Source organism: Canis lupus, chromosome 30, assembly GCF_011100685.1.
Source record: "Canis lupus familiaris isolate Mischka breed German Shepherd chromosome 30, alternate assembly UU_Cfam_GSD_1.0, whole genome shotgun sequence".
Classification (NCBI taxonomy): domain Eukaryota; kingdom Metazoa; phylum Chordata; class Mammalia; order Carnivora; family Canidae; genus Canis; species Canis lupus.
In genome coordinates, this window is record NC_049251.1 from 10,655,545 (window position 1) to 10,681,777 (window position 26,233).

The 26,233-nt window shown below is 51.0% G+C and overlaps 2 protein-coding genes across 19 annotated transcripts in view; one reads left to right on the forward strand and one right to left on the reverse strand.

The window, feature by feature from the left end:
* The first annotated feature begins 29 nt into the window (after positions 1-29).
* Positions 30-20,910, forward strand: MAP1A (microtubule associated protein 1A). The gene is made up of 7 exons (XM_038580211.1): positions 30-287; positions 1,486-1,587; positions 9,915-9,997; positions 10,263-10,403; positions 10,620-18,777; positions 18,931-19,151; positions 19,351-20,910. The coding sequence occupies exons 1-7, from the start codon at positions 50-52 to the stop codon at positions 19,504-19,506; spliced, it is 9,099 nt and encodes a 3,032-aa protein (XP_038436139.1). The 5' UTR covers positions 30-49; the 3' UTR covers positions 19,507-20,910.
* Positions 20,911-21,845: 935 nt separating this feature from the next.
* Positions 21,846-26,233, reverse strand: part of PPIP5K1 (diphosphoinositol pentakisphosphate kinase 1) — a 48,773-nt gene continuing 44,385 nt past the window's right edge. For all 18 annotated transcript variants that reach the window (XM_038580224.1, XM_038580223.1, XM_038580218.1 and 15 more), the window contains one exon: positions 21,846-23,870. In XM_038580224.1, coding sequence (XP_038436152.1) covers positions 22,921-23,870 — 950 coding nt within the window. In that variant the 3' untranslated portion in view covers positions 21,846-22,920. The remainder of the gene's footprint in view (positions 23,871-26,233) is intronic.

The following is a 26,233-nucleotide window of genomic DNA, read 5'->3' on the forward strand; positions in this document are numbered from 1 at the left end:
GCTCTCCCCGCCGCGGACGCGGCCGGCCTGGCGCCCCGACGGGGTTTCCATGGAGACCGAGGCTGGGCCCCGGCGGCCTAGCGGCGTTGCCATGGAGACAAGTCCCGGGCTGGGGCTCCGGAGCCCCGGCGCTCGGCCGCCTGAGGACCCCGCGGAGCCGCTGTGCGAGGCCGGAGCCGCGGGGGCGGCGGCACGCTGGGACCTGCGGAAACACTCTTTGCTCATCGTGATCGGTGATATCGGTACCGAGAGTCAGCTGAGGGCCGTGCGGGCCCACCTTGAACAAGGTGAGCCGCTGTCCTGGCTGTGCTTGAGGGCATCCTCCATCCCATGCTTCTCCGCCATCCGCGTGCGTCTGCGTTCTCCATCCCTAGGTTGCACTGAGTTCTGCGCTTCCTTTAATCCGAATCGTTAGCCCCGGTCACCTGCATCTTTCACGTCGCGCGCCCATATCGTCTCTAGCTGCTAAACATCTCGCTTTCCCATCCCTCCCGCACACCCCACGGCGTTCCGCAATCTCCTTGAAGCGGAGGAGCTCGATCAGCCCCCGGGGGCCCCACTGGCCCCACTCCTCTCATTCGCAGTGTTTCCGGTCAAATATCCTGAGAGTCCTCACCATCCCCTGGAGTCCATGTTCCTACCTTAGTTTCTTCTTTGGGGTCCCTGAACAGGAACAGGGTTCTTTCGGGACGCCACGGACAAATCTTAAATCTCCTAGTGCCAGCGGTAAACCTAAGAGAGTGACCTTTGTGGCCACAGCTCCTCGGTCCTCACCTCCCTCTCCAGTGGCCTGTCTGTGGCGCAGTGCTGCGGAGCCACCTGCGGGTGGAAGCCAGCCTCGGAGGGGTGGAGGCAGGAGGGGGCATCGAAGGAGAGTCTAAATGCTATTTAGCTGTAAAGACCAGGAAGGCAGCCCCCAGGATCTGGGAACTGGCCCTTGAGTGTCACTTCTATCACAACTGGGCAACTGCAAGAAAATGACTACATACAAACTCATTAATGATCAGGTTTAGCCTAAACTCTGCCCTTGTCTCTCTGGCTGAGGCAAAGATCAAGAAAGGTACAGGATGGGAAAGAGACATGGGCAGCATCCACCTTTCTTTCTTTCTTTCTTTCTTTCTTTCTTTCTTTCTTTCTTTCTTTCTTTCTTCTTTCTTCTTTCTTTCTTTTTTTAAGATTTTATTTATTTATTCATGAGAGACACACAGAAAGAGGCAGAGACATAGGCAGAGGGAGAAGCAGGCTCCCTACAGGGAGCCTGACGTGGGACTCGATCCTAAGACCCTGGGATCATGACCTGGGCCAAAGGCAGATGTTCTACCACTGAGCCACCCAAGCACCCTAGCATCCACCTTTCTTAAAGACGTCAGTGTGGCTGATCATTATCCTCTCCCTGTCCTTACCCCTTCTATGAGCTTTGGAAGTATTCTGCTAAATCCACCTCCACTGACCTTACCTAGAGCCCTATTTCTTTTTCTCTCACAGGGATTCTCTCCTGGAACATTGACTTATCATCCTTTGACTTGAACCAACAATTGAGACTCTTCATTACCCGGCACCTCGCTCACTTCTCCTCAGAAGTCAAAGGTTAGTACTAGTGTCATTTGTCTCAGTTCTTTGGGTGAGGGCTGGTTACAGAAGCACAGATGTCTAGCCTCCCTGGCAGAGCTGGCTTTGTGGGAGGTTTGGGTTGGGCAGAAGGAAAGGACTCTTGAGGGGAAAGCTGCAAAGCTCCAAAGCTATCCTTGTATACCCAGTACCCTTTGCAGACAGATGGTATAATAGTGGAGGGAGCCTGGGAAGCAGAATTTCTACCTGAGAAGAGGGTGGTTTACGGACAGCTGTTGACATGTACTAAGGGAATTAGATCCTTCTCTTGAGTGATTAATCATCTCCCACACAAAAAATCCACTCTTTTTGTGTGCCTCTTTCTGTATATCCTAGCCTCCTTTTTTTATTTTTATTTTTTTATCCTAGCCTCCTTGCTTCCCTTTATAGAGACCTTTGAGTCCCCCAGTCACCTTCCCAGATCCTTGCTTAGCAACCTTTCCTTGGACTCCAGGTTTTAGGATTTCTGGTTGCTCCTTTGACTTTGGTTCAGCCAACAGATCTCCAGAGCATAGCAGAATCCTGGTACCAAAGGCTGATGAGCACCATCAAATCCAGGGTGGAAGCAGGGTCTCCTAGATTTGCTCCTACAAGAGCTAGTCACACTCTGAGGTTTGGCTCTGAGATCAGTTTGCAGGATTCAGTTTCCCATTCTGCTGGGTGGGAGAAATTGGTTAGAAATTTGAGAAAATATTTTAGGAGCTATCATTCCATCCATATCTGTGAGGAGACTGCAGAAAGTCCTATATCCCATTATAAAAGTGTTGGGCATCTGGTCATGATATCGGTATCATGCTGACACACCAATCCACGTCCTAGTGCCTTTATGAAATATAAAATCCAACCAACTCAACAGTCACTGCCACCAAGTGACTGACACTGTATGTTATACAGATGGTTCTCAATTATCCAGTGTAGTGGATAATCACCTCCCCTTCTCTTCATACTCCTCCTGCTAAGTGCCACAGCTTTAGTCATTTCCCTGATCACTGAGTCCTCTAGGGATGCTCCTAGAGAGAGGATATGAAAGAGTTAACATGACTAATGTTCCATTATCCTAGGAATATGTGCAGCATTTTAAAAAATGTGAAGCTGGCATCTCCTTGATGTGACTGGCTTCCTGTGAAGCTAGCCACTCGCTGCTTCGACACTGCATTATGTTTAGGATTATTTATTTCACGGCTTCCTACATTAGCACTGATGATTGAAAATCGACGGTTTTGCAATTTATTACTCCTAGGGTCTCTGGTGCAAGCTGGATAAGAGGATGACAGCAGGTGGAATTAATGAGTGAATTGAAATTTGGGGGGTATCTGCTGATGTTAACAATTCACACTGACTTCTCTAACTTTGTCCTCTGGACTACAGAAACTTAAGACTAGGCTGCTTTCTGGGATGGTGTAAGAATGAACAGAACTTAAACCAAAATGCTAGCCATTCTTCAGATTGACATGCGGGGATCCTTGGGAAGATACAAAGAGATGCATAGTTACCCTTAGGCATCTCCCAGAAATAAGCACTGATATGTAAATACCTACTTGGGACGCTTGGGTGGCTCAGCAGTTGAGCATCTATCTGCCTTTGACTCAAGGTGTGATCCCAGGTCCATTGATCGAGTCCCTCATCAGGCTCCCTGCAGGAGGGGAGCCTGCCTATGTCTCTGCCTTTCTCTCTGTGTCTCTCATGAATAAATAAATAAAATCTTAAAAAAAAAAAAAAACCACCTACTTGACCTTTTTTTAATCAAAGGGTTTTGCCATAGTGTCCCCCAGGAGCATAGGGCAATACTCCCAAGAACAGGGCTTCTTTTAGCATATTGATTTTTTTTTAGGTTTGGACATTTTCATGGTGGCCTGTCTATGTCCCTGGAGAACGGTGGAGAATTTCCTGGAAAAACCCACAGGGCTCAAGACAGCCACAGCCCCACCCCTGCTGGCTCCTCTTTCAGCTGTCCCCACAAACAACAGTCAGTCCAGAGCAGCTGCAGACACTGCCCCGCCCTCCTATTTGAAGAGAGGCAAGGGGAACCAGGCTGCTGGGGTGGGCTCAAGGGTATATAGTATGTTATGACTTAATCCTTTTGCCCACCCCATAGGCTTGGCCAATACCTTCTCACTTCTCAACCATGAGACAAAAAGCTGAGAAAGGTGACAAACATGTATCCTATGGTGTCAGGGCAAGTGCAATCATTCCTATCCACTATCCACTCCTCACTCCCTGGAACACAGAAACGGAAGGACCCACTGATGGAGAGTCAGTGGCCCAGCTCCTTCTAGTGGTCAAATCCGGTAAAGGCTTTACCAGGTGAATTTTGTGCCAGATAGACCCCTATGGTGACTTGGAATCTTCCTTTCTAAATCCTGCAGACAATCTGGAGCTTCTAAGCATTTTAAAACAAAGCCAGAAACTAATAGGACAGTGTAATACTGAGGTTTAAAAAAAATTCATTTATTTATCTAAGAGAGAAAGTATGTATGAGCAGGGGGAAGGGGAGAGGGAGAAGCAGACTCCCTGCTGAGTGAGGAGCCTGAAGCAGGGCTGGATCCCTGGAACTCTGAGATCATGACCTGAGCCAAAGGCAAACACTTAACCCACTGAGCCACCTAGATGCCCTGGAAAACTGAGTTTAAACAACACTCTGATACTTCTACTATTGGGTACCTATAGGAAAGGGAGAGACTTTCATAATTTATAAGTCATGATTGATTTTTTAAGACTCTAAAAAACACACTGAAGGACCAGTTTATAGGCCTTCTGTGTGACTCTTCCTTACCACTGATGTGCTCTGAAGGTGGTAGTTCTGTTACTTCTGCAAACAGGAAAGCCATTCTGTTTTTTTTTTTTTCCTTTTTAAGATTTTGTTTATTTATTCATGGGAGACACAGAGAGAAAGGCAGAGACACAGGCAGAGGGAGAAGCAGGCTTCCTGTGGGGAGCCTGATGTGGGTCTCGATCCTAGGACCCCGGGATCAGGACCTGAGCGGAGGCAGATGCTCAACCAGTGAGCCACCCAGGTGCCCCCATTCTGTTTTAATATAGTAGCTCATTGGCCCCTACAACTTGAGGTCTCCATTGCTATCTGAAATAGGAAAGCAGCAAATGTAAATAGTATTTTAAGGCCCTTCCTGCAGGCATCTCCAATTCTGGATTTACCTAAGAACTAAGGGTATGGCTAGAGTTGGTCTGGTCTGAGATTCTGATTTAGGATTTCCCTGATCATAAATCTTCCACAAAAGGAAGATAGACTTCTAATGGCATTTGTACAGTGAAGGCTTAGGATTCTAGGAATGGAGCACTTTTTCATCTTTTATGCCATTCATTCCTCCCTGCATTATTAGAGGATGGTATTAACATTATACTCATTTTTTATAGTCCAGGAAGCAAGCTTTCAGAGAGGTTAAGTGGCTTGTTTTACAGCATGATTAATAAAATGGTAGAGACAGGTCTCAAATCCAGGACTTCTGCTCACATTTTGTGTCTGAGCTCAGGCCTCTTTCCCTTTGGCATCTCACCATTTCAAGGCATCAGAGCCTAGGAGCACAGCAGGTGGAGGGTCAGTTGTGGTGAGTGGCTGTTCAGAGGATGAAGGCTGAAGGAAAACTTCAGTGTGAGTTGGAACCATGCCCAGGGTGTGACCCTTGGGGGGAGCAGCTGAGAAGAAGGGTGGGCTCTGCACTAGGCTGGGAAATGTGATTTTGTTCTCAAGCCAAATGTCTACTCAAGTTTCCCTCTTAACACACTCTAGAGAGCCCTAGAAAGCAGGTAAGAGATAGAAGGTTTGAGGTGGGGAGAAATAAGAAATATGAAGTCGCAGAAGGGAAGTGTTTTCCTTTTGTGATGCTCAGAACTCAGCCTGGTTTGTGTTGTGTATCTCTGCAGATGGCCTCCTCCATCCAAATGGGGCTGTTGCCATGTTGCTGCTTTGCATCTCCGGATCTGAGCAAGGATTCCTCCTCCTCTGTTCTCCCTCCTCCCCCCTCCCAGTTCTGGTGACTCAGCTCCTCCTCTCCTCTGGCTACAGTTAAGGGGGGGGATGGAGGATGCTGAGTGCAGAGACTATTTTGGCTTCTCTGACCTTCAAAGGCAGCTCTTGGCAGTCTGGGGCAAGGGTGGGGCTGGTGCTGGGGTTTGAGTGGGTGGATGTCAATGTGTGGAAGACATTAGGGGTTGGCCAGGACTCCGATGGTTGGTGGAAGGGAAGAGGGCAAGGAAGGATTCTGTGGGAGCATGAGCATCACAGGTTACACCTGTGTGCTAGAGCTCTCCCTTGGATTCTTTTGAGTCCTGAGACAGAGGTAGAGACTAGGAAACAGAGCCAACATTGGAAGGATTAAGATAGTATAAGAAAGAGATATCAGAGAGAAATAGAAAAGTACAGAAACAAGGAGAGCACAGGGACCCGATACCCCACAAAGTCATGAGATTTTTTTTTAACCTAAAGAGTACTTTATGTTGCACTTAATAATTGGCCTATAGTAATAAAATCTTGCTTGGGCCTGGGGCCCTGATGATCCTCCTCAGTCCCTGTTAACTCTTTCACTGAAAAGCAGAAAGCGCCCAGACTCTTTACATTCAATGACCCAAGAATTCCAAGTATGGCTACTGTGCCGTGTTGCATTGGCATAGAACTACATGCAGCTCCCAGGGTCCCTGTGCCCCAACCCAAATGGGCTAGGGACCATGTGTCCACTCCAGAATTTCAACCTACCCTGCAATCTAAAATGAGACTTATTTCTCCTCCCCTGGTATCTGCAGCTGTGGCTCAGAAGCCCACATAGCTCAACACAGCCCCATCCCCAGCCTTCATCTCAAGCAGTCCCCCTCACTCTTCATTCTTGCAGTCCCTACCCCCTCTGTCTCCAGTTCCTCCAGAAATTGAAGGTCATTCCCTGGGTCTGAGGGGAGAGGCGGCAGATGGTTCCTGAGGGAAGGGGGAGGGCCCAGGCAGCCCGTACCTCCTGTATCCCTGCAGTGTGCCATAGCACAGGGCTTTGGTCTTTTGGCTGATGCTAAAAGAGTATTTCTTGACTAAACAGCGCTGGGGGTAGAAGAGCCCTGTGGGCCATTGGAGACCACCCAGGCTCTTTGAGATGCTAGACAACTCATCGGCCCCCCAGAGTCAAACAGAAGCACCGGCACACTGACATTATGAGGGCAAAGAAACAGTTAAGTCTCCAGTGCCTCGTCATGGACCAGCCCCTCTTCCCCGCCCAGGCACCGCCCTCCCCATCAAGCGCCCCCCCACTCCCACCCCAAGTGCGGCAGACTCTTCCCTGAAGCTGCCGGCTGAGGCCGGAGCTGCAGCCTCCATGAGGGGCTCCCGCCCACACCCCAGGGTAAGAACCTAACCAGAGGGCTTTGCATGGGGGGCTGGGGGTTGCTGCAATAGGGGTAACGGGAAAAGGAGTTGTGATGCCTAATCTGGTGTGTTTGAAATTAGCCCAGCAGGATGGGCAAGGTGTGTGTGGGAACCGAGAGAGATGATGAACGGTACTTGCTGTGGGGTCAGCCTGGACCCAGGACCAGGTGGAGGCCAGTGGGGTCCGGGACTGTGACAGTCCACCTCTCGGGCTGGGCTGGGTTGAGAGACACTGGTCTAGGGGCAGCAGCAGAGGGTGGTGTCACTGGCTCTGCCTGGCAGGCCGCGGTGCTGGAGGAGTTTGAGGGTTATGTCTTTGAGCAAAGGCAGAAGAATCTGAAGGAAAGGCGGATGTTATGGGAATGCGCCTAATGGGAGGGTCTCTTCGTGTCAGCTGCTGGATTGCTCAGCTGCTCCTATGCTGAGGGTGAGCAGGATAGCGAGTTTTTGCCAAGTAAGGGAAGGTGGGGGACACTGTGGGAAAAAAAAAGGGAAAAGAGGGTCATTGAGACGTGGCATGCGCCTCTTTGCAGACCAACCTATTTGCTGTGGGCTCCCCGCTTCCCATTTCCTGCAACCAGCTTGAGACCAGGATTCTAAGCCCCCGCTTTTGGCTCCCTCTGGAGATTGTGAGGCCACTCCGGAGATTGAGAGCATTCCCTCCCCAGCAGCTGCCCTGCATTCCCAGTCCTGTCAACCCCACAGGTTCCAAGTCTCAGCCCCACCCCCACCCAATCTCGGCTTCTCTTCCCAAGATGGGGGCTCTGGAACAGAGGCGCCAGTTTCTTCTCCCTCTCTGCGTCCCCCCCTTCTCACCCCCCATGCAGAGGCAGCCAAGAAAATGACTTGTCATGCTGGGGTGGGGGGTGGGGGCGGAGCTGGAGTCTGAGCTCAGCGCGCACACTCACACACACTCACACACTGCGGCATACTGCAGCTGCCCAAGCGGGCCCCCCCTCCCCTTCTGCCTCACTGCGGAGACACCTGCCCTCCTGCCTGCTCAGCCTCAGCACCCCAGCCCACTTCCACCCCATCACTGGCCGAGGGGAAGTGCCCCCCCCCCCCCAGAAGTCCTTTACATAGGAAAAGGAAAAACAAGTCAATTCCTTCAGTGGGATTGCTAGGGGGGCAGAAGAAATAGGGCTTTCTCCCAGACCTCAAGAGGAGAGGTGCAGAATATAGACCATGTAGTTGCCAGTCAGAATTGGAGAGCACATGGGTGAGAAATAGGGTCTTTTGCCAGGAAGAGAACTGGGATCAGAGAGGTCTAGTGGTTATACTGTGACTGTGGGGACTGTGAGGCATGGAGGGAGGAAGAGTAGTAGCTAGAAAGATCAGTCTGTACCGCAGATACTTCTCTTCAGACCCTCCTGGCTTCAGTGTGTGGCCCTGTGCTTATATGCTGTGGGGAGGGTAGGAATTGCCTATGTCTCTGACTGGCCTCCAGCTAGCCTGGCCCTTCCCTGAACCTTGATACCCCTCACCTGCCCAAGCCTTGCTCTGGACTGTCTCTGAGGTGGTGCTCATCCTCTGAACTGACCTCAAAGCTTCCCTCAGTTCCCAAGTTCATAGAAGAGAACCCTTGAACTCCTCCTGGGCCCCACCCACTGTCCCTGAGGTCACCATCCACAGCTGCATCCAGGGGCCTGCATCCACAGGCCCCTGCTGCCAGAGCTGCTGGATCCTGGTGCTAGGGCTCTCCGTTTTAGCAAAGGCCCTGGTCCTAGGCCTCTCTAGTCCAAGCCCCAGGAAGAGGAGAGAGCTGGGTCCCAGAAGAGGGTGTAGGGGACAGATTATGAACTTTCCCACCAATATCTTCAAGGCGGCCCACTCCCCAGGCCATGTATTAAACTCTGTTTGCAAGGTAATTCCACGGGGCACTGCAGTTAGGAAGGGCAGCATCCTCCTTCTTTAGAATCTTTGGACCTGCCACTTTCTTTCTTGGCTACACTGCTTGGTGTTTCCTGTGAGTCCGAAGAAGGGAAGTCGATAGGGGATTTGAGGCTGCCTTGTCTTTCTCTGTGGCCTGGGAAACACTGAGTCTCTCTTTCCTTGTTTCTTGTCTGCGGCCCCCCAACTCCAGTTTGTGGCCTGCCGCTGTCTCCATGGCAGAGGGCCCAGAGGAGAGGGGCAAGGAGGAGAGAAGAAACTGTTCACAAGGGGTGGGGCTTGGGGCCGTGGAGCAGGCCTCTCTTGCAGCTGGGAATATGGAGGTGGGGTGGGGAGAGGGAGCTGTGAAACCTTTGATGATTGTGTACATGTTTGTAAGTGCAGACTTGGCCTCTGCGGAAGTACAAAACAGAACGAGAAATTAGAGTCCTGTTTCTAATTGTAAAACCCCAAAGTTTTAGATAGATAGAAACCGAGTCTTTTGGAATGAGAATTCTGGCCTTGGATAGGGGATGGAAAGGGGGATGGGGAGTCTGTAGACATTGCAAAGAAGCGTCTATGTCCTTATTTCCAGGCATTCTGCTGGCATGAAAGCCCAGGGCAGGGGCAGGCTAGTGAGAAGAGAGAGCTGAGAGGATCATGATCCCCAGAGCCCTCCCTCCGCTGAGCCCCCCATCCCCAGGCAGCACCAGGAGCTTAGTGCTCGAGAGGGACAAAAGCTTCTTGTCAATAGGGCAGCCTGAGGCAGAAGGTCCAGGCAGAGGGGGTGGGGGTACCAGACTGAGCAGGCAGAGGGTGTGGCAGATGAAGGGAGTGAGAAGACTGCCAGTGTGGGAGAGGGGAGGAGGAAACCCTGAAAGGGAAGGGCTGGAGGAGCCAGTTCCTAGATCTTACTCAGCAGTATCCAAAGTGGCAGGATCTAAGCATAGCTGGGTTCTCGCCCCTCAGCCCGATTTTCTGATAGTACATTCTTTTCTCTCCTGCCCCACACAATGTCTCCCTTTCCGTCTATACCCACGCTCTTCAATACAAAATCCTACATCTCTCCCTCCCTCAGGCCAGAGGACCCTCTCCCACCAGAGTGAGATCCTAGAGACCATCATCCTGGTAAACCCCAGTGCCGAAAGCATCAGCTCTGAGGTAAGACCAGGGCCTGAGCCTTGCCACGAGAGCTTGCTGACAAGCTGTAACCCACCCCTGCCAGTACTACTGCTATAAGGCCAAGAATTCCTGGACTTGGCTTCAAACCATCTAAGCTGCCTTATGATCCCCAGCCCCACACTGGAGATGTTGTGGGCCTACCAGTGGGGAATGTGTCCTTGCAGTACTGAGGGGAAACAGGAACATCCAGTGCCCTTTCCCTGGGTTTCCTACATCTGTGACCACTCTTGTCTTTCCATTCTAGCTTCACCATCTCCTTAGCAGTCCATCAGCTCACAAACTACTGATCTTGAGTGGACAAAGTTTAGAGCCTGGAGGAGACCTCATCCTACAGAGTGGCACCTACTCTTATCAAAACTTTGCCCAGGTCCTTCACAACCCAGAGGTAAGTTCCACATCTGTGTATCTGGTAGGAATGGAATATGGAGAGGGATCCAAGAATGGGAAAAATCTCATGTTGCTTGACCAGAGGGAACTCTGGCAGAAAGGTAGGAGGAAATCCCCTCACGAAGAGGTGGAGACTAACAGATTGAATCTAAGGTTAAGACAAACCCCAGGTTTCTACCTGGCCTAATCAGCCTTTCATCTCCCATTCTTCTAGATTGCCCAATTGCTCAGCAATAGAGACCCTGGGATCCAGGCCTTCCTCACTGTTTCCTGCTTAGGGGAGGGTGATTGGAGCCACCTGGGACTATCCAGTTCCCAAGAGACCCTGCACCTTCGACTAAACCCTGAGCCCACACTGCCCACCATGGATGGTGTGGCTGAGTTCTCCGAATATGTCTCTGAGACTGTGGATGTGCCATCTCCCTTTGACCTGCTAGAGCCCCCCACCTCAGGGGGCTTCCTCAAGCTCTCCAAACCTTGCTGCTACATCTTCCCTGGTGGCCGCGGAGACTCTGCCCTCTTTGCCGTCAACGGTTTCAACATCTTGGTGGATGGTGGTTCTGATCGCAAGTCCTGCTTCTGGAAGCTGGTGCGGCACCTGGACCGCATTGACTCAGTGCTGCTCACACACATCGGGGCAGACAACCTGCCAGGTATCAATGGACTCCTACAGCGCAAAGTGGCAGAATTGGAGGAGGAGCAGTCCCAGGGCTCTAGCAGCTACAGTGACTGGGTGAAGAACCTCATCTCCCCTGAGCTTGGAGTTGTTTTCTTCAACGTGCCGGATAAACTGAGGCTGCCTGATGCCTCCCGGAAAGCCAAGCGCAGCATTGAGGAGGCCTGCCTCACTCTGCAACACCTAAACCGTCTGGGCATCCAGGCTGAACCTCTATATCGTGTGGTCAGCAACACCATTGAGCCACTGACCCTCTTCCATAAGATGGGTGTGGGCCGGCTGGACATGTATGTCCTCAATCCTGTCAAGGACAGCAAGGAGATGCAGTTTCTCATGCAAAAGTGGGCAGGCAATAGTAAAGCTAAGACAGGCATTGTGCTAGCTAATGGGAAAGAGGCTGAGATCTCCGTGCCCTACCTGACCTCTATCACTGCTCTAGTGGTCTGGCTACCAGCCAACCCCACTGAGAAAATTGTACGTGTGCTTTTTCCAGGGAATGCTCCCCAGAACAAGATCTTGGAAGGCCTGGAAAAGCTTCGGCACCTGGACTTCCTGCGGTACCCTGTGGCTACACAAAAGGACTTAGCCTCTGGTGCTGTGCCTGCCAATCTCAAACCTAGCAAAATCAAACAGCGGGCTGACAGCAAGGAGAGCCTCAAGGCCACCGCCAAGACAGCTGTGAGCAAGCTGGCCAAACGGGAGGAGGTGGCCGAAGAGGGAGCCAAGGAAGCCCGCTCAGAACTGGCCAAGGAGTTAGCCAAAACAGAGAAAAAAGTAAAAGAGTCATCTGAGAAGCCCCCAGAGAAGCCTGCCAAGCCTGAGAGGGTGAGGACAGAGTCGAGTGAGGCACTGAAGGCAGAGAAGCGAAAACTGATAAAAGACAAAGTGGGGAAGAAGCACCTGAAAGAAAAGATATCAAAGTTGGAAGAGAAAAAAGACAAAGAGAAAAAAGAGATCAAGAAGGAGAGGAAGGAGCTCAAGAAGGATGAAGGAAGGAAGGAGGAGAAGAAGGATGCCAAGAAGGAAGAGAAGAGGAAAGATACTAAACCTGAGGTCAAGAAAATTTCCAAGCCAGACCTGAAGCCCTTTACCCCTGAGGTGCGTAAGACCCTGTACAAAGCCAAGGCCCCTGGCAGGGTCAAAATGGACAAGAGTCGGGTTGCCCGTGCAGAGAAGGAGCTGTCCTCTGAGCCCCGGACACCCCCAGCCCAGAAGGGGGCTGCACCACCCTCAACAGTCAGTGGGCACAGGGAGCTAGCTCTGTCTTCACCAGAGGACCTCACACAGGACTTTGAGGAGATGAAGCGGGAGGAGAGGGGGTTGCTGGCTGAACAAAGGGACACAGGACTAGGGGAGAAACCACTCCCTCCAGACACTGCAGAGGAGGGACCCCCACGTACAACTGGCCAGGGGATACCACCTTCTGTCCCAGGGCTGGAACAAGAAGAGCTTATAATGAAGGAGAGAGAGGTTGTCCCAGACATCCCTGAAGAACAAGGTGGCAAGGATAGAGGCCCAGACTCAGGGGCTGAGACAGAGGAAGAGAAAGATACCTGGGAGGAAAAGAAGCCAAAGGAAGCAGAGGTGCTCCCTGATAGAACAGAAGCTAGAGAGGAAAGTGAACCCGAGGTAAAGGAGGATGTGATAGAGAAAGCTGAGTTAGAAGAAATGGAGGAGTTGCACCCTTCAGATGAGGAGGAAGAGGAAGAGACGAAGGCTGAAGATTTTTACCAAAAACATATGCAGGAAGCCTTGAAGGCAACTCCAAGGGGCAGGGAGGCCCTTGGGGGCCGGGAGGTAGGACTCCAGGGCAAGGCTCCTGAAAAGGAGACCTCATCATTCCTAAGCAGTCTGGCCACACCTGCAGGAGCCACTGAGCATGTCTCTTACATCCAGGATGAAACAATCCCTGGCTACTCAGAGACAGAGCAGACCATCTCAGATGAGGAGATTCATGATGAGCCAGAGGAGCGCCCAGCTCCGCCTAGATTTCCTACAAGTACATATGACCTCCCTGGGCCTGATGGTCCTGGCCCCTTTGAGGCTAGCCAGCCTACGGACAGTGCTGTTCCTGCCACCTCCAGCAAAGGCTATGGAGCACCAGAGACTGAACTCACCTACCCCCCCAACATGGTGGCTGCCCCTTTGGCTGAAGAGGAACACGTGTCCTCGGCCACCTCAATCACTGAGTGCGACAAGCTTTCTTCCTTTGCCACATCTGTGGCTGAAGATCAGTCTGTGGCTTCACTCACAGCTCCCCAGACAGAGGAGACAGGCAAGAGCTCCTTGCTGCTTGACACAGTCACAAGCATCCCCTCATCCCGCACTGAAGCCACTCAGGGCTTGGATTATGTGCCATCAGCTGGTACTATCTCACCCACCTCCTCACTGGAAGAAGACAAAGGCTTCAAATCACCACCCTGTGAGGATTTCTCTGTGACTGGGGAGTCAGAGAAGAAAGGAGAGATTCTAGGGAGAGGCTTGCCTGGAGAGAAAGCCGTGGAAGAGGAAGAGGAGGAGACCACAAATGTAGAGATGTCTGAGAAACTTCCCAGTCAATATGGAGCCCCAATATTTGGTGCCCCTGGGCATACTCTACATCCAGGGGAACCAGTCCTTGGAGAAGCAGAGGAACGCTGCCTCAGCCCAGATGATAGCACGGTGAAGATGGCCTCGCCTCCACCATCTGGCCCACCAAGTGCCACCCACACACCCTTTCATCAGTCCCCAGTGGAAGAAAAGTCTGAGCCCCAAGACTTTCAGGAAGCAGGCTCCTGGGAAGGAACTAGATGTACACTAGGTGTGGGTAAGGAAGATGCTACAGAGCAGATAGTTAAGCCAGGGCCTAAAGAGGTCACACTAGTGGAGGAGGTTAAGATACCTCCTCCCAGGAGCCCCCATGCCCAGGAAGCACCTGTCAGCATTGTTGGGGGACATACAGGCTGTACTATCCAACTGTTGCCAGAACAGGACAAAGCAATAGTCTTTGAGACTGTGGAGGCAGGAGAGCCCACAGGCCCAATTCTGGGAACAGAAGTCCTTCCCAGAGATTTGAGAACATCACTGCAAGAACCTGGTGAAACTCAGAAAGGTGAGGTGCTCCAATTTCCTGACCAAAGCCTCTCCCCTGAAGATGCAGAGTCCGTGTCTGTACTCAGTGTGGTCTCTCCAGACACAGGCAACCAAGAAGCCACCCCCAGGTCTGCCTGTGGCCTGACAGAGCAGCACCTACACAAAGGCCTTTGGCCAGAGGTATCTCCAGAAGACACCCAGTCACTTTCTCTCTCAGAAGAGAGTCCCAGCAAGGAGACCTCTCTAGATATCTCTTCTAAGCAGCTCTCTCCAGAAAGCCTTGGCACCCTCCAGTTTGGGGAACTAAGCCTTGGAAAGGAAGAAAAGGGGCCTCTGATGCAGGCTGAGGACATCTCTCACCACCTAGTGCCTGCATCTATTCCAGAACCCTGTGCAGCCACAGTGTTGCCTCCCACAGATGAGACCACTGCTTTGGCAGGCATCACAGATCATAGCCCTGATGGAAAATTACCCACCCGCCCCCCCTTCTTTCATTCTACATTGTTGGGAGATGGGAAGCACTCTCCTGGTGTGATCACAAGCCCTGGTGAGCACATTCTGACACCTGATAGCTCCCTCACCAAGAGTTCTGAATCTTTGCCAAGCCCTGCCATGGAGGGCATTGCCATGGAGTGGGAAAGTAAAGCTCCAGAGTTGAAAGACAGAACACCAGACCAGAGGGACAAGGCACCTGAACCAAAAGATGAAGTCTTACAGCAGGACAAAACTCTGGAGCAGAAGGATATTTTTGTAGAGCAAAAGGATACGACCATTGGTCAGAAAGATAAGGCTCTGGAAGAAAAGAACAAGGCCATAGAACAGCAGGATAAGGCTTTAGAACAAAAAGGCAGAGACTTAGAACAAAGGGACACAGTCCTCCTGGAACAGAAAGACAAGGCCCTGGAACTAAAAGATGAACACTTAGAACAAAAAGACAAGGTTCTGGCAGAGGAGGACAAGATCCCAGAAGAAAAAGATGAAACTTTAGAACAAAAAGTCAGAGATATTGAATACAAAGATAAGACTCCAGAGGACAAGGTCCCTGAACTGAAGGGCAAGGCCTTAGGACAGACAGATGAAGTCCTTGAACAAAAGGACAAGGCTCATGCACTGAAGGATAAGACTTTAGAACAAAAAGACACAGACTTGGAACAAAAAGGCAAGGCTCAAGGACAGGAGGATGAGGCCTTGGAAAAGAAGGATGAGGCCTTAGAACAAAAATACTGGGCCTTAGGACAGAAAGATGAAGCCCTGGAACCAAACATTAAGGCTGTTGAACAGAAAGATAAAGCTTTGGAGGACAAGGACAAAACTCAGGAGCAGGAGAGCCCAGTGCAGGAGGATAAAACCATGAAACCAAAGGAGAAGGTCCTAGAGGAAAAATCTCCAGAAAAAGCTGAGGCTGTCCAACAGAAGGAAGAAGCTGTGCTAGAGAAGACCAAAGCTCTGGGTCTAGAAGAGAGCCCAGCGCAGGACAAGGTCCAGGATCAGGAAGAGAAGTACTGGAAGGAGCAGGGTGTGGTCCAGGAGTGGCAAGAAACCTCTCCGTCCAGAGGGGAGCCAGCTGGAGAACAGAAAGAGCCTGCCCAGACATGGGAGGACACATCTCCTGAGCAGGAGGACAGGTACTGGAGGAGCAGAGAGGATGTGGGCCTGGAACAGGACACGTACTGGAGGGACCTGAGCTGTGAGCGCAAGGTCTGGTTTCCTCATGAGTTGGATGGCCAGGGTGCCCGGCCACGGTACACAGAAGAGCGGGAGAGCACTTTCCTTGATGAAGGACCAGATGATGAACAAGAAGTGCCCCCATTGGAGCACACGCCCCAGAGCCCCTGGGTCTCAGACTTCAAGGGTTTCCAGGAGCCCTCACCACAGAAGGGGCTGGAAGTGGAGCGCTGGCTTGCTGAGTCACCAGTTGGGCTGCCACCAGAGGAAGAGGACAAGCTGACCCGCTCCCCTTTTGAGATCATCTCTCCTCCAGCCTCCCCACCTGAGATGGTTGGACAGAGGGTTTCTCCAGCCCCGGGACAAGAAAGCCCTATCGCAGAGTCTGAGCCCATGCCATCCATGAGGACTGAACCCGCCACCCCCTCGTGGCTGGCTGACATCCCACCATGGGTACCCAAGGACAGACCCCTGCCCCCTGTACCCCTCTCCCCAGCTCCAGCTCCTCCCACACCTGCCCCAGAACCACACACTCCTGCGCCCTTCTCCTGGGGCACAAATGAGTATGACAGTGTGGTGGCTGCAGTGCAGGAGGCAGCAGCTGAGTTGGAAGGTGGGCCATATTCTCCCTTGGGGAAGGACTACCGCAAGGCTGAAGGGGAAAGGGAGGAAGAAGGTGGAGCTGGAGTTCCTGGCAGCAGCCCTCAAAGCTCCAAGGTCCCAGAAGCCATCGAGAGCCATGCCACCAAGGAGCCTGAGCAGATGGAGCCTGAGCAGAGAGAACCCACACCCTATCCTGATGAGAGAAGTTTTCAGTATGCAGACATCTATGAGCAGATGATGCTTACTGGGCTTGGCCCTGCATGCCCCACTAGAGAGCCTCCACTTGGAGCAGCTGGGGATTGGCCCCCACGCATCTCAGCCAAGGAGGAGGCTGCTGGCCGAAACCCATCTGCAGAGAAGGAACTTTCATCCCCTGTCTCGCCCAAGAGTCTCCAATCTGACACTCCAACCTTTAGCTATGCAGCACTGGCAGGACCCACTTTACCCCCCAGGCAGGAGCCTGAGCCAGGGCCAAGTGTGGAGCCCAGCCTTACCCCACCTGCAGTGCCCCCCCGTGTTCCTATCCCCCTGAGCAAAGGCCCAAGCCCCCCTCTGAATGGTAATATCCTGAGCTGTAGCCCAGATAGGAGAACCCCATCTCCCAAGGAGTCAGGCCAGGGTCACTGGGATGACAGCACTAGTGACTCAGAGCTGGAGAAGGGAGCTCGGGAACAGCCAGAGAAAGAGCCCCAGTCCCCAAGTCCCCCTCACCCCATTTCTGCAGGGCCCCCCACATTGTGGCCTGAAAGTGAGGCACATGCCAGCCCTACCTTGGACTCACACCTGGGTCCTGCCCGACCCAGCCTGGACTTCCCTGCTTCAGCCTTTGGTTTCTCCTCATTGCAGCCAGCTCCCCCACAGCTGCCCTCTCCTGCTGAACCCCGCTCGGCACCCTGTGGCTCCCTCGCCTTCTCTGGGGACAGAGCTCTGGCTCTGGCTCCAGGGCCCCCCACCAGAGTCCGGCATGATGAGTACCTAGAAGTGACCAAGGCCCCCAGCCTGGACTCTTCACTGCCCCAGCTCCCATCACCCAGCTCTCCTGGGGCCCCTCTCCTCTCTAGTCTGCCACGACCTGCTTCACCAGTCCTGTCTGAAGGCTCCTCCTCTGAAGCCACCACACCTGTGATTTCAAGTGTGGCTGAACACTTCCCTCCTGGCCTGGAGGCTGCAGAACGGGGCTCTGGAGAGCTGGTACCAGGAATGGAACCAGCTGCCCACAGCCTCTGGGACGTCACTCCTCTGAGCCCAGCACCTCCAGCTTCACTGGACTTGGCCCCAGCTCCAGCTCCAAGCTTGCCTGGAGACGTGGATGATAGCACTCTGCCCTGTCGCCTGGAATGCACAGGAGCCCCCACCAAGATGCCAAGCCCTTCCCAGAGTCCCTCTGCGGATTGTGCTACCAATGGCCCTGAAACCAGCCCTAAACCCCCAGGCCCTGCCCTGGCCAAGGCTGAGGAAGAAGCAGTTGAGACCTGCCCTGCCTGGGAACGTGGGGACTGGCCTGAGGGAGCCGAGAGGAGTTCCCGGCCTGACACACTGCTTTCCCCTGAGCAGCCACTGTGCCCAGGAGGGGCTTCTGGAGGCCAACCCAGAAGTGTCTCCCCTGAGACTGAGGCTGGGCCCCAAGGATGTGCTGCTGAGCCCCGGCCCCACCCTGAGGAACTCTCCCCATCCTTTCTGAACCCACCTCTGTCCCGATCCACAGATGAAGGTGACCTCTCAACTGAAGAAGCTCGGCTAATTGGGAAAGGGGGGCGGCGCCGGGCAGGGGGCCCAGGGACCACAGGGGGTCCATGCCCTGTGGCTGATGAGACACCTCCAACATCAGCCAGTGACTCAGGCTCCTCACAATCAGATTCTGATGTTCCACCAGAAACTGAGGAGTGTCCATCCATCACAGCTGAGGCAGCCCTCGACTCAGATGAAGATGGGGACTTCCTGCCTGTGGACAAAGCTGGGGGGGTCAGTGGAACTCACCATCCCAGGCCTGGCCATGACCCACCCCCTATCCCTCAACCAGACCCTCGCCCATCCCCTCCTCGCCCTGATGTGTGCATGGCTGACCCTGAGGGGCTCAGTTCAGAATCTGGAAGGGTAGAAAAGCTACGGGAGAAGGAGAAGGCACAGGGGAGAGTAGGGCGCAGGGCCCCTAGCAGAGCCAAGCCAGCATCTCCTGCCCGGCGTCTGGATCTTCGGGGAAAACGCTCACCCACTCCTGGTAAAGGGCCTGCAGATCGCGCATCCCGGGTCCCACCCCGACCACGCAGCACTCCAAGCCAGGTCACCCCAGCAGAAGAAAAGGATGGACACAGCCCTATGTCCAAAGGCCTAGTCAATGGACTCAAAACAGGACCAGGTAAGTATAACATGAAAAGTGGGAGAGACGGTGGGTTGAGGTTGGGTGTGGCTGGTCAGAGACTCCAGGAGTAGGAGGGATTGTGGAAGGAAGAAGATTGCTAAAAGTATTCTCTACTTTACCTCTCCAATGAGTCCTGGCTTGTCTCTACAGCAGCCTTGGGTTCCAAGGGCGGCTCTGGCCCTCCTGTATACGTGGATCTCGCCTATATCCCGAATCATTGCAGTGGCAAGACTGCTGACCTTGACTTCTTTCGTCGAGTGCGTGCATCCTACTATGTGGTCAGTGGGAATGACCCTGTCAATGGCGAGCCGAGCCGGGCTGTGCTGGATGCACTGCTGGAGGGCAAGGCCCAGTGGGGGGAGAATCTTCAGGTGAGTGGCAAGGGATGCCAAAGAGGAGGCCTAGTTAAAGCTTACTTAGAGGCAATGGTGGAACACAATCTCTATTCATAAAAGGACTGAACCTTTACTATGGGCAGTGGGACTACTTCCTAGACCATCAGGCATGATGTCCCATCCTCCTCACTTCCTTTCACGTTGTCACATCAGGCATTTCTTATCTCCCTCCTAGGTGACTCTAATCCCTACTCATGACACAGAGGTGACTCGTGAGTGGTACCAGCAGACTCATGAGCAGCAGCAACAACTGAACGTCCTAGTCCTGGCCAGCAGCAGCACCGTGGTCATGCAGGATGAGTCCTTCCCAGCCTGCAAGATTGAGTTCTGAAAGAACCATTCTCCTTTCCCCAAGGATCTGCTCCCCCAGCTCCCTTAGAGAATGGCTATTGCTGAGTCCTTTGGGGTTGAGGGACATGGGAGCTGGGGTGGGGGAGACAGGGGACAGGATGTCTTATTGTGGGAACTTGGGCTGGGCTAAATAGAGGGGTTGACCCTCCCCCTCATCCATACCCGAGAGGAGTTTCAAAACCAAAGGCAACAGGGAGAGGATAGGAGGGTACAAAATTAGGATAGGAGATCATCTTATGCCTGAGAACCCTGGAGTAACACCCTCTCCTAACACTACCAAGTGTTAGAATTGGATGGGGAGTAAGGATGGGTCTCAGCAACCTACTCCCTCATGGAGGGAGATCATATCCCCAACCCAGGGACCTCTTTATTTATTTAGCATCCTAAGGAAGGATCTCCAGTAGTAATTTATGTGACCTGGGGGCAGGATTCTGTCAGTGAGGTGCCCAGAGCTGCGCCCTTTCCTCCATTTCCCATTCTCTTACCCACCAGGGTCTGGGTTCCAGCAGGGGTCTAGGGGTATGCCGCTGCTACACTGTCCCACTGCTTCCCTCCATATCTGAATGTCTCAATCCAAAACTTGAAGCTCTTTTGACCAATAGACTGGTGAGAGAAGAAAGTTGCTTATCCTTCCAGCCCCTGCTTCATACCATTCACATCCCAGAGCTGTGCCCAGACCAGGCCTATTGGGCAGCACAAAGGGGCAAGGAGAGCCCAGCCCCAATCCCAGAATTCTTCCAAGCTCCCTGACCTTTTGAAGTTTTCACCCACCCATTCCAAGTATCCTCATCCCTTTTCATCCCCTTGCTTGGCTTCTCTGCATGTGGTCATCTGCTGTGGCCTGGTGTGTAATGGGTTAAAAATAAGCCACTGCCTGACATCCCAACATTTGACACCCTAGCAATGTGTGACTCCCCCAACATTCCACTATGCCATCCTGCAGCTGAAATGGGAACACTGGCTGCCTTTCCAGCCCCAAACTCTTGGACAGAGGATCTGGGAGGTAGAGGCCATGCCAGAGAACTTGGGGAAAATGAGAGGGAGGAAGGGAAGAAGGAGACGAAGCTGAGCTAAAGCTGACCTCCTACTGAGTAAGATGAAAACAGGCTGAAAAACCACCCCAGGAGAGGACCTCTCCCCAAGCAAGCCAATGAGCAGCCCTGCCAGACTACTACCAGACTGAGAAATCCAGACGCTTGTCAGGGCTCGGCTTCTCTGCCAAATGACTGTGTGGAAACCAAAATGAGCCGGCCTGTGTTCTTCCTAGCTCCCACCCTCCCCGTGCCGCTGTGCTCTGCTCCTCCCCACACTTCCCTGCTATAGTTCCCAGCTGCTGTAATGGAGCCGCCTCCAACTCTAACAATAAAATCAAGTTCATTACAGATGCTGTGGTGCTGCTTAGGCTTTTTCTGACTCTACACATTGCTTAGTTGCTGGGCCTTGGCTTCTACCTCTCTGCTTCTCCCAGCATTGTCATTTATCTCAATGTCTTTGAAAACTGGAAGCAACTCCAGGACCTAGGGAAGCCAAAAAACAGGATGGATGAAGGGAGAAAAAGATATGGGGAGCCAGCATAATTTCTGAAAATGAGAACACTGGAGTATGAGGAAGAGGGACCTAGAGTGGGGAGATACATTTGGTTTGGGGGGGGGAAGAGGGGCAGGGGTTCTGGGAAGAGAATCAGCATACTTTGGGGTCAAGAGCTGTGGACTGAACAACCAGCATTAGATACCCCGGGTAAGGGAACACCAAAGAGGCAAAGAGTTGAGAAGCCCTAAGAGATCCAGAGCCTGTTGAGGTTGTAAAGAGCACTCACCAGTGCAGTTAGGACTTCCACTGAGTAAATGCTGGATTTTGCCCTGAAGGGAAACCCTTTATAGTCCTGGGTATATCAAGAGAGGCCAAGTTGTGAATGTAAATATATGGGGAAGGGGATATTCCAGCCCTCCCAGGGTTCTGGGCTTTCCCAATTTAAATGTCAATGAGGTAAAGAAAAACCATAACCCCTCTATATCAGCTCCTCCTGCCAATTACTCTAAAGCATCAGAGTGAAAAATTAAGAGTGTGATTCCAAGGATCTGGTGAGAAAGCAAGTATCCAACTGGTGCTTCACAGAGAAAGTCTCTCCCTAACACTACTCATTGAAGACATTTTGGGATGGTGGGCTGACTGCCATAGGGACCTCCTAGGATGCCTGATCTCTTTATTTTATAATCCCTTCTCATTCAACTACAGCAGCTTTTGACGGGTTCAGATCAATTCAGTCATAGACGTGATGGATTTCTAGATTTATAGTGAATTCTTGAATTCACAAGAACATCATCACCACCATCACCATTCTTATTATTTCATATTTATTGAGCACTCATAATGTTCTGGCCACCCCACTCCAGTGACTGCATTACTCCTGCTACCCATGCCCATTCCCATCCCCATATCTTTGGGAAAAGCTTCATAATCACACCTGACCCTAAAGACACTATGATAAAAGGACAAACTTTCTGGGGACCCTGGAGTGTTTGGTCTTTGGCCAGTCTGTCCCTGGCACTACTACAGAAATATATATAATCTTTCCTCATGTCTATACAATATTGATCTCTGCTGATTGCTTAAAATACAACCTGATTTTCTCTACTATATCATCTCTTAAGCCAAGTAGCCCCACAACAAAAAGAGGTCCAGCTTCACAGATTGGCCAAGAACTCCCAGAGCATTTTAAGTAGTTACTCTTAAATTTTCACAGCAGTCTAATATCTATTTTTACCCTGGAGCTATTGCCCAGAGGAACAGGACTGGAGCAGAGGGGGTACCTGGGATGATATATAAAACACCCACAAGCCCAATTTAAAGATTAGATTAGTGGCCACAATGGATGTTTGTTTGGGAAGGGGACTCTTTTTTCTCAGACATTTCAGACAGACCCACCTGAGGAGTGCTAGCAAAGACAAGAGTTCTCCTGAATGCACATATGGTCTAAGGGTACCTTGTGAAGTTGTGAATATTTCCCCAGAGAAGTGAAGATCTTGGAGGACCCTTTTATACTTGCTGTCTGTCCCCAGATGGTGTCTTCAGCAGTTAAGTGGCATTTCCTTCAACAATCTGGAATTTCCTGGGATGCTCAGAGGAGGATGAGTAATGAGAGATCTGCCTACCCCTTGATGGAAATCCTATTCAAATCTAATGGCCATGTGAGGAGTCAATGGCTGCTTTGAACACAAAATTGGCTCCTTCCCAAGCCCAGCTCTGGCACAGTTCTTGGCTTCATGCCAAGAGGACTGCTCCTCAGACACCTCTGGTGAGATCCAAGGTCTTACAATGGCAGGTGAGTTAGCCAACAGAAAAAGTTGCTAGCTCAAATAGCTGGTATAGTGTTTTACCACTAATGAGAACATGATTAATCACATGTTGCTGGTGGGAGGGGTGAGTACTGGTCATGGGCCAAAGACTGGCTCTGAGGGTTTGGATCACTAGATAGATACTGGGCTTGGGGAATATCCTCTCCAGGCAGCTGGTCAATAACCTCAGGGACCACCCAGGACTGCTGATTAATCTCAGGGACTTCCTGGACCTGCAGATCATCCTCCCCAGGGAACTCTTGGGATGGTTTATCAACCTCAGGAATGTCCTGAGATAATAGATTGATTGCAGAAGCCTCTTGGGCCAGCCTGCCAACCTCTACAAAGAATTCCTGGCATGGCTGGCTGAACTCTTCAGGGGTCTCTTGGGCTGGCCTGCCAACTTCCACATGGATTTCCTGGACCAGGTCACGAACCCCTACAGGGAACCCATGGGCCAGCCTGCCAACCTCCACGGGGACATCCAGGGATGGCTGGCTGACCTTCTCAGGGTTCTTCTGGCAAAGCTGGCAAGCATCCTCAGACATTTTCTGGCACAGTTGGCTCGCCTTCTGGCATGGCTGGTGGATCTGAGGGACCTCCTGGCATATCTGGTTAACACTGTCATGGTTCTCCTGGCATGGTTGGCCAATGTCAGGGACCTCTTGACAAGGCTGGCTGACCTCTTCAGGGATGTCCTGGCATGGCTGGCTGATGTCAGGGACCTCCTGGCATGGCTGGCTGATCTCCTCAACAACCTCCTGGCATGGCTGGCTGGTTTCCACAGGTGGTTCCTGTGAAGATTGGCTTGGTTCAAAAGGCTCTTGCACCCCTTCAATGGGGAGCTCTTGTTCTCCATTCCTGGGGAGCATCCCAAGGCCTTGATGTTCTTCAATCATGTGTGAACTTACAGAAGGTTGATCACTAAAGCCAAAAGGACAGTTACCATCCACTGCAGTGGGGGAGGAAGGACCAGCACTGGACACAGTGCTGGAAGGGCCACTGCTATCTGTAAAATAAAGTCAGGAGACCAAGTCAGGCAAGCTGGAAGAGTAGGCTCTATTTATGTATAAAGCTCAAATGGTCTTGAGGAAAGACAGTCTGAATTCTTCCTAAGCTGTACAAAGACTTGCTCAATTAGCACAGCTCAGGAACTGTTGTTCTGGCCTAATGTACATGACAGGAGTATACAGGAGCACTAAGGTACTTCTAAGACTTCAAGAGAGAGTACTGAGACCCACTTCATCCAGTTCTTTCACAAATGTACCCCCACCCCAACTCTGTGAATTCCCATGGTCATTCCTACTTTGGAAACATACCATGGTGTATCCCAGTGGCTCATAATTAAGGGTATGTATCAAAATTATGGGATATTTTTTAAAAATACAAATTTCTAGGTTCTATTACTGGAGATTCTAATTCTGTAGGTTTAGGGTAAATGTGTGGGGTGAAGAGGGAATGAGGGCACTGTATTTTGTTGAAACACTCCCAATTAAATCTGATGTACATCTTTTGTTAATAATCATTTCTTTAAAGCAATCAACATATTTCTGGGGCAAAGGTAATCATTGTTTATGGCCCAAGAGATAATTAAGCAGGAGAATGTAGAAAAATCTTGTGAATGAGAACAGAAGGAAGGAAAATTACCTGAAAATGGAGGACTGCCATGGAATCTCTAAATGGCAGATTCTTAATTAACCTTTCTGGGGGGTCACTGAACCCTTTGAAATTCTAATGACAGTCATGGACTATCTTCCCAGAAAAATGTACATCTGGATATTCACACTAATCTTCATAAATAATTCCTAGAGTTCAAAGACTTTACCCTGAAATCCATCCATGGATCTAAGGTTTAGACCTTCTAAGTCTTGGGACACACAGTGGTATAGGATTGTGAATGTTATAGACATATACAACATAAAAATTAATTACCCAAATACTTATAGTAATAAAATGAAGGGCTTAGAGCCTTCAATTACTCTGTGGGACAAATCCTACTCCAATCTCTGCTACTTCATTGACCTCTAGTAGGGGACTAATCTACTTTTCTTTTTATAAATGTATTTATTAGTGGTACTGTAACTTTATATTTAAAGCACTCTGATATCAATAATGATAGGTTTTGGATACAGGGGACATCTGAATATCCTGTCATCCAAGAGAACCTGGGAAAGTTGGCAAGCCTGAGCCTACAAAGGCTGAATCAGTCATTTAGTTTAGGGTATGCCAGTTCTCTCTTTTCTGTAAAGGACCACAGAGGCATGCTTCAAGCAGAAGAAAGAGGAACATGGTTTCAGCCAACAAGGCCTATTTAGGGCATACAAACCCTAAAGAAAATATTTACCAATGAGGCTACACACCTCAAAGAGGTGAGTCAAAGGTCTGATAGTAGATTAAACACAAGATGAAAAAGAAAAGAGTTCACCCAAGAATAGAAGTAGCCTTAATATTCAGTTAAGTAGTTTAATTTAGGCAAATCAGCAGAAGTAGGAGGGGCACCTGGGTGGCTCAGTTGGTAAAGTGTCTGCCTTGGGCTCAGGTCATGATCTCAGGGTCCTGGGATCAAGCCCCACATTGGGCTCCTTGCTCAGCAAGGAATCTGCTTCTCTCTCTGCCCCTCCCCCTTGTGCTTGCTCTCTTTCTCTCTCAGATAAACACATTTTTAAAAAAATTTAAAAAAAAAAAGAGAGAGAGAGAGAGAAGCAGAAGCAGGAGAAAGATGCTTTCCAGAAGCAGCCAGAGCAATCTTGAACACAGCTGGAGGTATCACAATTCCAGATTTCAAGACATACTACAAAGCTGTAGTAATCAAAACAGTACTGACACAAAAATAGACTCATAGATCAATGAAACAGAATAGAGACCCATGCTTATGTGGTTAAATCTAAGAAAGGAAGCAAGACTATACAATGGGGGGAAAACAGTATCTTCAAAAATGGTGCTGGGGGGCAGCCCGGCTGGCTCTGCGGTTTAGCGCCACCTGCAGCCCAGGTGTAATCCTGGAGACCCTGGATCGAGTCCCATGTGGGGCTCCCTGCATGGAGCCTGCTTCTCCCTCTGCCTGTGTCTCTGCCTCTCTCTCTCTCTCTCTCTGTCTCTCATGAATAAATAAATAAAATCTTTTTAAAAAAATGGTGCTGGGAAAACTGGACAGCTACATGCAAAAGAATGAAACTGAACCACTTTCTGACACCATACACAAAAATAAACTCAAAATGGATCAAGGACCTAAATGTGAGACCTGACATCATAAAAATCCTAGAAGAGAGCACAGGCAGTAATCTGACATTGGTTATAGCAACACTGTTTTAGATATGTCTTCTGAGGCAAGGGAAACAAAAGCAAAAATAAACTATTGGGACTCTATAAAAT